Genomic DNA, 12,832 nt, shown 5'->3' on the forward strand with positions numbered 1-12,832 from the left:
TTGCTATTAGCCATTGACCTTGGCAAGTTACTTACCCTCCCCAAATTTCAATTTGCTCATCTGCTTAACGGGGATACTTATGTGTCAAGAGATTGACATGAGGCATGTTTACCTTGGTGCCTGGCACATAAAAAGCCCGTGAAGAATGGCAACAGTTACAAAAAGAGCCTCTTCCCTCAGTGGAGCTGTGGGCATGGCTAGCTTCCCATGAGGAGCAGACTCTTCTGCTTAGGAAGACAGTAAGGAGGGTTTTGGTGATTTTTGAGTCTGATCTCTTTATTTAGTGTGTATTCACACCAGAGCACAAAAGTGTGCTGAGTTTGTTTGGATAAGTTTAGTTTGAACTACTCAGCTTTATCTACAAAGGAAATCCAAGTTAAACTGCCTGAATAGTAGTGATTTTGAAACCTCCTTCCCTGTGCCTGAGAGACTGTGTTGGGTGGACAGAGGACCTCTTAGGAGCCCCTGGCTGTACCCGAACCTCTACCAGTTACCAGCTGTGTGAACTGGGACAGTTACTTAACTTCTCTGAGCCTCAGTCTCCTCATCTATAAAGTAGGGATAATGAACCCTACCTACATCACAGAGTTGCTGTGAGTTTTAAGTATAATACTATATAGATTTGGGGCTAGGATCTGTCATAGCATAGGTTATGGTATTAAAATCTCTCCCATTCCTAATATCTCACAAAACAGTTCAGACTGTGGGTAGAGAGTTGTGGAGCCAGGGCTCGTGTGCCTGCAACCAAACTCTGACAGCAGATGTTTGCAGCAAAGTAAGTTTATTTGCAGGGCACCAAGCAAGGGAATGAGAGACAGGTCTCATTTCAGCTCCAACTTGGTCTTTGAGTTGGTGTTTTTAAAGAGCAAGAACAAAGAAGCTGAGATTAATCATTTTGTGACATAACTTAATCATAGTTTCAGGAGGTCAGGATGATTCTCTGGCCAGGTAGTCCATAGCTCAGGGGCTTGTTAGCTCACCTTGCCCCAGAGAAACAACCTGAGTATGTACGTTAATGATGATATCTACAACAGCAATTTGAGTACATCAGTGATGTTACGGACAACAGCAACCTTAGTTATCTGACACTGGTTGATTAGTGTTCAATTAGCATAGGATTGAGGTCAGAGGGAATAAGAAAGGGAATAAAGTGTTGGATGGAGAGATTAATCATAAACCCGGTGAGAGAACTCAGTTTTAGGGAGACTCCATTTCAGGAGGAATGATGTCCCTTTGCCATTTCCTTCCCCTTCTTCCCTTTTCCTTTCATACTGTTTAATAGGAAGAATAGAAATTGTTTCTCCCCAGTCCCCACAAACTGCCTTATCTATACCTAATTTAGAAAAATGGATGAGATGCCATCGCCTATATCTATTTTCTTTCCTTTATTATTCTACCAGACAACTCTCCTCTTTCTCCATTTGCAGTGTTGGGGCCATGGCTCCTGACCGGACACCACTACCTAAGTCTTGTGAGTTAGAAAGGTGTTTCAAGATTAAATGGTGGGGACGGACAGAGAGAAACAGATGGTGCCGCCAGAGCCAAGGGATGGAGCCCAGTCACAGGCTGAAGTATCCCATGTACTGTTGCTCTTCTCTCTTGTGCCCAAAGTAGACATTACTAATGAATGCATTTTGTTCTATTGAGTTCAGCCTCAGAGTGCTTCACAACTTATAAATAGAAACTATAACTTATAAATAGAAATTGAGTGGAGAGTAGGGCTGAAGTTAGGGCTGGTGGTTCATTAACATACAGTTTTTGAGGACTGATTTTAAGTAGGTCACTGTGTTTAGTAGCGAGGGGGACGAAAAGATAGAACATTAGGTCCAATAATATATAATGATTTTTATTTAGCCCAATATATTTTTAAAATATCATTTCAACGTGGAATCAATACAAAAATATTAATGAGCTATTTTCCTTTTTTCATACTAAATCTTTGGAACTCAGGTGTATTTTGTACTTACAGCACTTGTACAATTCAACTGAAACTAGTCACGTTTCAAGTTCTCAAAAGCCACACACGGACAGCACTGTTTTCAGAATCCCAGACATACCTGATTTGTGGGCACACATGCTCGCAGGGACTGCAAGGGTTAATTTAGGGCCAGCTGCCCCGCGGGACCGGTGGGAGTTGGGAACCCCAGCTCCGCGAAGCATGCCGGGAGTCGTAGTCAGCGCCCATCTGCCTGTGGGGGCCCCCTGGGAGTTGTAGGCCTCAGCCCTGTGGAGCATGCTGGGAGTTGTAGTCCGCGCCAACCTGCGGCGGGGTTTGCGTATTATGGCCGCCCACGCCGCGCTCCCGTCCTCTTCCGCTTGGCCGCAGAAAGTTTCGGTTCTGTCCCGCTGTGGACCCACGAGCGCGTAAGTGCTGCGGGAGGGTCGGCCGGACCCACGGGGTACCTGAGCTATTGTCGGCTCTGGAGCTGAGAACTTCCCTCCGGGTGTTTCTTATCACCTGTTGCCTTTACCGTCGCCGCCCATCCCGGGTCTCCACAGACCGCTCTCGAGTCCTTGCCCTTGCTTTGCTCTTTTCCGGCGGGCCTGGGAAGTAACTCAGGCCGGTGAATCTGACCCGGCAACCCAGGCTGCCTCTGGTAATCAGTTAGAAAGACATACACCCCCCTCCCCCTCCAAACACCAGTCCCAACACCCCCAACGGCCGAGAGACCGGTAAAGAGCCCACCATGTGTGGTCTCAGAACACGTTTTTGGAGTTTTTAAGCACAGAAGGACGCGTCCCGGAGTTTTTGCTTGCGTCGTCCAAGAGGCCGCTGACCTAAAGAAGCGTACTTCCTGGCTCAGCTGGGCCGGGACAGCCCAGACCTTAACTTGTGAGACTCCACTGATGCCAAGATTTCTCCCTTCCTCCCGTAATGGAACGGTTGTTCATAACGAGCCATCCTCCAGGCCACAGCCCATTCTCTTCACCCACTGCCTCTTGTGCTCTGGTGCAGGGTCTCGGGATAGCCCGCAGGAGACGGTTCCTGAAACACCTGTGGATTTATGGATTGTCTGTGATGTGGATGCACTGGACTTAGGCTAGAGTCCATGCTGTTAAGAACCTAGGCTGGGGGATGTAAGGGGAGGGCTGAATTTCATTTTTTATAAGAAAAACGTGTCGGTTGACACCTTAGCCACATGGCTCCTTATTAGTGAACTGCGTCCTCTGATGTCCCTTGTCAGTCTTCACAGTTCCATTGGCTGCCCTCTCCAGAAAAAAAAATAGAGCACTCTTTGAAACTGCCCTTGTTGGCCACAGCCTCTGTACCCCTACGCTTGTCTTCCCGCAACAGTTTCCTTTCCAGACATAGAAATGGGTCAGGGACTTCTTGCCGACAGAGGATCAGGCCTTAATCTGCTCACTGCTCTCCTGCCACTTCCAACCTTGCGGTCTCCTCTGGAGCAAGCTTAACTCCCCTGCCATCTGCCTAGTGCGGGCTGCTGGGTATTGCAGCCAGGGAGGAGCTGTCACAATATCACGCTGCAGTTTTCTACTCACAGCGGCTCCCCTTTTCAGAAGTGGACCCATGCTGAGTGGGTTCCACTTGACCTTCCCTTCCATGACAGCTACTGTTCACAAACCATTGAATGCCCTGTACCAGTTATGGGCCATTATTATTATCGCCCTTTAAACCAGAGTTGGTTGTCTCTGTGATGGTACATGGCCTTCTTTGATTAAAAGGATCTGAAAAGCCTTTAAGAAAAAGATTTTCTGTTTCTATTAAAAGTGTAGGTCTTTGTGTAGTACTTCATTTGGTTTTTAAATTGCTTTCCACATTTTATTAGGAAAATAGTTAAACATACAGAATCATTGGAAGAATTATATAGTGAACATATACCTGCCTATTAAGTTCTACAATTAATATTTTACTTCGATTATTTTTGTGTTTTAAATCAACCCTCTAGCTGCTCCTTGGATGGTCTTTACTCCTTGTGGCTGGCTTTTGGGACACTAACATGGTTTCAGGAGCCATGCTTTTTAACTTGGTTCTTTTGGGGTCAGAATGGCTCCCACAGATGTTTGTGATGAGAGGAACCACCCTAAACAGCACAAGGGCAGAGTAGCTGGTGACTTTGACCCATGTTGGTCACCAAGGCCTTGGGCTGCTGCCTTCAGAACACACAATAGGCACTCAAGAAATGGCAGTCCCTCTCTTCCCTTTAGGGAAGAGACTTGGCTAATGTGTTTTTTAGTGATTCCAAGAACAACTTCGGTGACTCAAAACTAGAATGTCTTTAAATTTGAGGCAGAGGAAGCGTGTTGACCAGCTGTGGTGTCAGGGTGAAAATCACTGATAGGAACTGGTAGTTGAGCACATTCACTGGAGCAGCCCCAGGCAGCAGAGCAGGTAAGGCTTATTACTCACAGGCCCCCTCAGAGCAGAGATGAGTCGAGTTTGGCCTGTCAACATCTGCTCACCTAGTGGCCAGATGTCATTGTCTTGCTCTTGCTCAAAAGATAAACACTATTGGTGATTTCAGTGCCAGATTTTTTTTAAGCTCTTGATTGGTGTAAGAGGCATTGTTTGAACAACTAGATAAATCAGTAGGGTGGGTATTGAAATGTTTATCTTGCTGTTTTTGTATGTGTCACTGTACCATCCCCATAAGAGTTTCAGCCTCAGAGCACATGAACTCCCAGGCTTGTAGGAGATGAGGAGGGTAGAGCTGTGCTCATTTGAGCAGGAGGTGTGTTTCCCACTTTGGAGCCAGTTAGCCTGATGGTTTTAGTCTCCGCCAATGGTACTTCCTGTTCTTGCAGGTCTCTGTGGCATTTGAAAGACACCATGCACCTAGTTGGGCTTCTAGTTGGGCCCGATCCTGTGTGCAGGGATGAGGATGTGTGCGTCATTATGTTTCCGAGGGCAAAGTTAAAGAGAATCTGTGGTCTGGGTATAGTACTGTGGCTGTGTGGTTGGTTCCAGGGCCCAAGGGCAGGTCTGGCCAACCATCTCAGGAGCCTGGGTACTACTCTCTAGGCCTGAGGCAGAAAACCAAGTTAGGGGAGCCCTTGGAATCCAGAAGAAAAACCTGAAGGGAAAAGCATGACAAGCAAGCCATTAGTCTGCAAAGGGCTAGGCCAAGAGGAGAATCCCTGTAGGTCCAGGATGGGCTGGCGACTGAACCAGAGGTGGTGGCTTAACATGGAGCTGGAGGGAATCTGTAGCCCCAGGTGCTTTTTCCAGGACATCTGAAGCCTGAGTCAGGAGTGGGGCTTAGAAGCTTCAGCCAGGGTTCACCACTGAGAGTGTCTGCTCTTCTCCTTGCCCACCTCCTCCATTAAGGAAGGTAAAGGGTAACCTCCTCGCACTGCACCTTAAAAAAAAAAACAAAAAACAAACAAACAAAAAAAAAACACACACACACACAAGGTAGAAAGAGGTCAAATAACTTTCCCAGGACAGATAGATTGGCTAAAATTGCCTGAAAAGAGTTTGGTGAACTAAATGTACCATGCATCTCACCCAATCATGGCATGATCTTCATCACGTTATTTTTTTGCATGATAGGAAATGAAAATTTCACAGGATGAATCTGATTCCAAAATCTAAATAGGGTCCAGGTTGGCAAGACTGTGATTGGTAAAAGAGAAGACACTTTTCTTGCTCACTGCCACCTCATGGATGTTTTCTCTGGGCTTTCTAGTGACCAGACCTCAGCCCTGCAGCCCCAGGTATGGTTGTGTGGCTGCTTCCTAAGTGTCTACTCACCTTCCTAAGAAAAACAGTCAGCTTTCTCCAGGCCCAGAAGCAACACCTCACATTCACAGGTCCCTCTTGACCCTGCTTTCCTGGGTCAGCAGACTGGAACCAGGACCAATTTTGTGTGTGTTCCAGGGGGAGTGAGCAAGAAACTTGGGATTGTTGGTGTGGGGGAGGAGTCCAAGGGAAGAGTCAAGAAGTGATGTCTCAAGTCTTTGTTCCCTTTAAGAAAGAAAAGATTGCAAGCCAGGAGTGTTGGGGCAAGATAACCCAGGCCTGCAGTTGGTCAGCACTTTAATCATAGGTCTTTAATTACAATTGGGTGGCCTGAGGAGCCTGTGTTCACGTGTGCTGAAGTGTCAGCCTCTGAGCTGGCCTCTGACAAACTCCCAAGCACTCTCCTAGGCACCGTCTTGAAGCCCTGGTGAGGGCAGCCTGCCTGCCCAACGACCTTTTCAGCACTGAGCCCCAGGACCTCCAGGCCTTCAAAGCTGCAGGTACCAGTCGAGTACCCGCCTTTCTATGGGTGGTAACTAAAGAGATACTATTGGGTGTGCTGAACCAGGCCAAGGCAATGGTCTCTTCAGACAGGCTTTCTCCTTTTGACTAATTTGAACTATCCTTGTTAACATTCTTTCCCTGTCAGGGTGGAGTTGTCAACTGGAGTGCTCCACCTTGTTCGGGCGTCAGGGAGGAGCCAACTGTATGGTGCCCTTTCTGGGTCAGGTCTTACTATTGTGTTGGCAGCAGGTACCAAAAACTTCCAGGCAGGGCAAAGTTGTCTTCCGTGCCCCAGACCTCCTCCTCTCCTTCAGATCCTTCTTTCCTTATGTGGCTACTTAGATGCTGTATTTTTCCTGCCAGAGCCAGTTTCTGGGCAACATTATGAGTATTAGTCACTTACACCATCGTGTAAATAAGTTTACATGAGTCAGTGTCTTTATGTCTTAATTTGAGACTGAACTGCTGTCTATTGTTTAAGGCATTTAGGGCATCTGGGCAGGTATAGGAGGAATTTGGAGGTCAGGGAAGATCTTTTATCTCTAAAATAACACCTAGGCTGTGACTAGAAACTCAGGCAATAGTCCCAGGGAGTACATAAGATTTTTTTTTAAAAAGCATTTAGTCCCTTCTTTATCAGAAGATGGGATGTTTTCAGACATTCTGGATAAGCTTAAACATGATTTTGAGTTGTTGGCAAGAGAATCCAGTGTTCCTCAAAATTTTATAAAATGAATTTCTCTGGTATTTGAAAGAGCTTGCCAGAGACAGTGATGAAGAGTTTTACACGTCACACAGCAAGGGCCTTGGGTTCACGGTGGTGATTCACACTTCGGAGGTTTATGAGGTGCTGGAGTCCTGGGATCCTGGAGCCCTTCCCTCATTGCTAAAGCAGCCGTGACCATGGCCGTGGCCATATGGACAGAAGCTGTCTCTGAGTGTCTCCTGAGTTAGGAAAGCAGTTTGCCAATCGATTGTAGAGGTAGGGGTCAGGGTGGTTCAAGCCAGAAGTCTGTGATCCCTGTGATATAATAAGAAATACATATTGGTCTCTGTCTTTGGTTCCTGGCACAGAGCTTCTAACACCCTTGGAATTTCGTAATGGGAGTGTCTTGTTATTCCTAACAAACCCTTTTCTCACTAGAGTTCATGCTAATATAAGACAACTCTTGTGGGCCCCTAGGTAGCTTCAGGGTGAGGGCTGGCTGCCAAGGGACCCCGCCTTAGGGTTAGAGGGTTGGCACTTGCAGCCTCACCCTTAGACCTGTGGCGAGTGGAGAGGGGAGGAAGGTGGAGTTAATCACCTGCCTGTGTAATGAAACCTCCATAAAGCCCCTAAATGATGGGCTTCTGAGAACTTCTGTGCTGATGAACACACTGAAGTGTTGCAGAGTGCGGACCCCTGAGGGCATGGAGGGTCCAGCACCACCCCTCTTAACTCTTAACTCATCACTTCCATTTGGCCGTTGCTGAACTGTAGCCTTTAAAATAAGCCAGTAATAGTAAACTGTCTCCCCAAGTTTTACAAGCTGTTCTAGCAAATTATTGGACCCGAGGAGGGATTGTGGGACCCCCTGGTTGATAGCCAGTTGGTTAAGAAGTACAGATAGCAACCTGAGACTAGTTGTTGGTGTCTGAAGACAGGGCAGTCTTGTGGACTGAGCCCTTCACCTGTGGGGGCTGCACTAACTCCAGGTAGTTATCCTTAGAATTGAATTGAATTGAATTGAATTGAATTGAATTGAATTGAAGGACACCCAGTGGTGTCAGCTGGATGTCAATGTGGAGAAAAGCCACATATTTGGTGTGAGAAGTGTTGTGAGTAAAAAACAGCTCATCCCTAAACCAAAGGGCAAGCTTCTCTAGAGACCCAAGGAAGTTGACCATGGAGTGGAGAGAGACAGTGCCCCATTTTGTGTCTTCTGAAGGTTAATAATGGCCTCAGACCCAGGAAAAAGGCCCTGAAGCCAAGTCATCCTTTCAAAGTCCTTGAAAATAGCACTCCTACAGTGACCACCACTTGCTTCCTGTGAGGTGGCAGTCCCAGCCCTGGTGGGAAGGCCCACTGTGACCTACAGGCCCAGCAGCCAGTTTCTCAGGGCTCATCACCTTGGTGGTGACTCAGGCTTTTTGGAAAATCAACTTGTGTCATCAGCGGTTGGGCACTGCTCACCCCGTGACCTCGGGACTTGGCCTGGACTGGTGGAGGGCACTCCACGCTCAGCAGGGAAGGCCTCCTGGGCTTGGGCTGACATCTGCAGCGTCACCAAGGCACCAAGAAGTCTTGAAGGAGCATGTTTCTGTCTCTTCAGGCTCATCGTGCCAAAGTGCCAGTTTGGCCTGCAGACACTGTCTCTCTTGTGCCAGGCTCCAAAGAGGGCTGATTTCTAGGAAATCCAGCTGTTTGTATCCTCACATTGTCCTGGCCAGACCCCGAAGGAATTGACTCAGAATCCGTCATTGTTAGTGCTTTCTTCCCCAGTTCCGCCCTGCCCGTCCTGTGCGGGTCTTATCCTAGTTTTGAGTAAGTGTGCACACAGACCCAGTGGACTTGATTTGAGGATTTATGGGGTATTATTTTTCTTCCAAGATTATTTCTCCCAGAAAGTACAAAGTTCTCTGTTGACCGTAGTCAAGTAAGAGAAATGTGGGTGGAGAAACGGCCATTACACCTGCCGTTCCCCCTGCTTGGCACCCTTTCCTCCTCGGGTCTCTTCCATGACCTCCTGTTCATTTTTCAGGCCTTGCTCAACGCAGTTGCCATCACAGAGTGTTCGCCACCCTCTCCCTTCCCCACGCAGAATGCATGTTCCCTTCTTCAGGTCCCGTTGCATCTTGCTAAATTCACATCAGTACTGTTATTTTTTTGTTAAGATATAATTTACAGTATGTGAATTTTGAAAAACATATGTTCATCATATATAAACAGTCATGTAACCACCACCATAATCAAGACTCAGAACAGAATGGCCTCCCCACCCCCGCTGCAATTTCTGCATACTCTTGTAGTCAAACCCTCCCTTCCCCGTCAGCCCCAGGCACCATGGATGTGATTTCTCCCCAGTGTTTGGCCTTTGCAAGAATAGCATGCAAGTAGAATCACAAAGTAGGAAGCCTTTCAGTCTGGCTTCTCTTCTTCAGCATAGGTCACTTGTCGTGTATTCATGGTTCATTCTGTCTCCTTGATGAGTATGCCTAACATTTTATCAATGTCTCTGCATGGGCCCCTCCTGCCGTATCCAAGTATCTGGATATTTTTCTGTCTTCTTGATGCACTCTGAGCTCCCCCAGGGCTGGACGGTGCCTTGTGTGCCCCGTGTCCCCCGTGTCCCCAGGCTGCATGGAGTAGGCACTTGACAGTGTGGCGCCCGGGCAGCTGTGCATTGTCAGTGACGGTCCTTATCCTCTCTTCCTCTTCAGAAGGAGCAAGTGTCTGCCTGGCAGCAGAGCCCCTGCAGAAGTTTGGCCGAGCCTGGGTCCCGGCAGGTCCCTGCTCAGGCTCTGTGTTCAGCAGGGGACCTCGAGAGCCACCCGGGAATGGGCAGTGGGAAAACTGCTCCCACCCTCCTTTTGGTGTCTGTGATAGGCGAGGTGTCAGCACTTGTTAGGGGCTTTGGTGGGGTCTCTGGATCCTCTGACTCTGGGGCTCCCTGTCATGAGTTACTGGGAGCACGGTACAGGTGTGTGCCTGTCTAGTTCCTCCTAGGCCAGAGAAGCCGTCCTTGGGCCCTGTTTTCACTGAGTCACAGCTGCGCTGGCTTGTCAGTTAAAAATAGACCCAGGCATATCTATGCCACAGCAGGCCCTCCCCTCGGGCTGATGCTGAAACGCTTGTGTAAATAGTTGGAGGAACGTGAGGTTGGTGACCATTTCTCCTCCTGGATCTTCTTACCTTGCCTCCTGGAGCAGTAAGGGGAAGATGGTGGTGGGAGAGTGGGGGCCAGCTCGTGTTTGAGACCTTCAGGGTGGAGGCACATTTGAGAGGCTCTGGAGTTCAGGGTAGTTCACAGAAGCCAGTGAAAGTGGTTGGTCATTTGCTGTAGTGGCAGTGGCTCCGTTGTAGAGCCACCGGATTTGAAATCAGGCTGATCAGAGTTCATACCTCGACCCCACTCCCTACTGGCCTGTGGCCTGAGACACGTTACACAACTTCTCCCAACGCCAGTTTCTCCCTTGTATGTTATCTAACCCCCAGGGTGCTGGTGGGAATTAAAATGACCACGGGCCCAGCACACAGCCCTTGTCTAGCAGTGGCTTCTTTGGCTACCTCTAGTCTTGCCAGCAAACATTACAACTTCGTATCGGACACCTGAAGAAAGAATGAGTGGTTTTGAAAGGAGTATACGGTGATGTCCAAGTGTGCATCCAGACATCCTTCCAATGTTGCTCTCATCGCCTCCTCTTTGTTGGTCTCCAGCCACTGCTGTGTCCTCAAATCACTTAAGCAGCTGCCCAAGTAGCGCTGGTAACTGAACTCACCAGCCGCGGGAGGACTGTAGCTGAGTTTAAAATAGAGACGCATCATTTGACTGGTGCCCAGGGCTGCGCAGCCCCCCTCAGTGTCTGCCCTCCTGGGCTGAGCCAGATGCTGGGTGTCTGGGGGCTGTAGACCTCCCTGCGAGGCCTTCCATGATCCAGAAGCCCTGAGGGTATGTCCTCAGCCTCCACCACCGCTGGCCAGAGGGTGCCGACCTTTTCCTCTGAGAAAGCAAGCCTGGGGCGGTGAGGGGCTTGGGGCCAGGTGTGGAGGAGACGGGGGTCTGATGTGGCGGCACTGTAGGCTTAGCAGGCCAGTGAATGGGGCTTGGACTAGTTCTGGCCGTCGTATAGGAGGCCGAGGGGAACCACTGGGAGGCATTTTTAAAGGTAAAAAGTGGGGCAGGCCTGTGTAAGAGGGCAGACTAGGAGGGGAGCTCAGAAAGAATAGGCAGTGCTAGTTGGTTGATACTGTTTCTTTTAAAGCTCCAAACCAGGCCATTGTGTCTGAGCGTAAGCATGTCAGAGAATGCCCACAGAACGAGGCTCACACAGAAAGGTCAAGCCCTTCCCATTGAGGGAGGACGCCCAGATGGCACGACCTTGTGCCCAGAGCAGCGTCCCTGTACTGCTGTCTTTCAGTTGTGCCTCTGACTGCTTCCTCCACGGCCTCCTCCTCCCCATGCAGGTGCCACCATGGAGTCTGACCTCTGCTGAGCAGACCCGGCAGGAGGCACACGGCCAGGAAAGGCGGCCGCAGCGGTCACCATGGCGTCCACCAGCGTGGAGAGCCAGCTGCAGAGAATCATCCGCGATTTGCAAGGTATGGCTCGGTCACAGAGCACGCCGAACTGGTTTTGAGGGAGCTGTGGCTATGCTTTTGCTGTTGCCAGCTAAAATTCAACCCTGCGATCTGTGTTTACACCAGGAGTAATTGGAGCCCTCATTTGAAATCATATTGAAATATTGAGGCTCAGATGTCTGTCCTGTAAGTCTGGAAAAGCTTGGCGTGCCCTCCTGTCATGCACCATAAAGGCACTTTGTAAACAAAATCAAATACCCTTTACTGGCCCTGGGTCTGATTTCAATTTGTGTGTATTTTCAAGCTGCCTGTTAGTTTTTTAAGTGTGAGCCTCTGGTTGATGGTGGAGTTGGCTCATTTGGGGAGGAATATTCTCCCTCCCTCTGAGCAGGAAGACAAGATACTCGTCTTTCTTGTTTTGCTGATCCACCTGGTCCTGGCAGGTGGACAGCCTGTCACCTGTGACTCACTCCAGTTCTGGGCCTGCTGCCTCGTGGGCGTCCCTGAACTTGGCATTGCCTGGTAAGACAGACCAACTTGCGGGCCTTGTCTCACTGGACCGAGGCAATGCGGAGGGCGCCTGTGAACAGAGTAGACTCAGGAAGAGCAGGCTGTGTTCTCTGCTGGCCGCGGAGGCCAGGGCCCCAGCTCACGCTTTCAGGTGATGTCCCACGACCAGAATTTTGGCAAGTTTTCCATCCCTTGCAGGTCACAATGGCAGGTCTTGTAAGCCCCTCTGGAGCCCCAGCACATTTGCTGCAACATGGTCTGAAGCTGACCCCTTCTTCTGTGTCAGGGGACCACAGTGACACTGTCCTGACAGACTCAAGGCCCAGGTTCTTACCTGCTGAGACACAGAGATAACTAATTACAGCCTCTCAGACCCAGGCTGGTGGAGGCCACAGCAGTCCTGATTCTGAAGGTCAAAAGTCCATTAAATAAAAGTCACTTTCTCGGGCTTATCTCCTGTTTATACAGCACTTAGGGCCTGTAATGGCTGATCATTACATGGCATATGATCCAGGCACAAGTCTCACCGACCGTAACTCATTGAGTCCTCACATTTGGTCCTGTGAGGTTGGGACCATTGTTATTCCCATTTTGCAGATGTGGAAAGTGGCACAGAGAGATTAGGTGACTTGCCTAAGGTCACACATCCAATCGGGCAGAGCCTGGGTTTGTGTACACACCTGGTGCCAGAGTCTGCCCTTAACCACACCAGTCTACTTCCATAACACATGAGATGGCTTTTTTCTTCTTAAATTTACACACACACACACACACACAGTAAAAAGACAGTCCCAGGAAATCTGAGTTTGCTCCTAGTCTTCAGAGGTTTCTCCACAAAG

General features: G+C 49.0%; 1 protein-coding gene across 2 annotated transcripts in view; it reads left to right on the forward strand.

The window, feature by feature from the left end:
• Positions 1-2,259: 2,259 nt before the first annotated feature.
• Positions 2,260-12,832, forward strand: part of FYCO1 (FYVE and coiled-coil domain autophagy adaptor 1) — a 69,018-nt gene continuing 58,445 nt past the window's right edge. For both annotated transcript variants that reach the window (XM_010982754.3, XM_031470158.2), the window contains exons 1-2: positions 2,260-2,364; positions 11,370-11,504. In XM_010982754.3, coding sequence (XP_010981056.3) covers positions 11,450-11,504 — 55 coding nt within the window. In that variant the 5' untranslated portion in view covers positions 2,260-2,364; positions 11,370-11,449. The remainder of the gene's footprint in view (positions 2,365-11,369; positions 11,505-12,832) is intronic.

This window comes from Camelus dromedarius, chromosome 17 (assembly GCF_036321535.1).
Source record: "Camelus dromedarius isolate mCamDro1 chromosome 17, mCamDro1.pat, whole genome shotgun sequence".
Classification (NCBI taxonomy): domain Eukaryota; kingdom Metazoa; phylum Chordata; class Mammalia; order Artiodactyla; family Camelidae; genus Camelus; species Camelus dromedarius.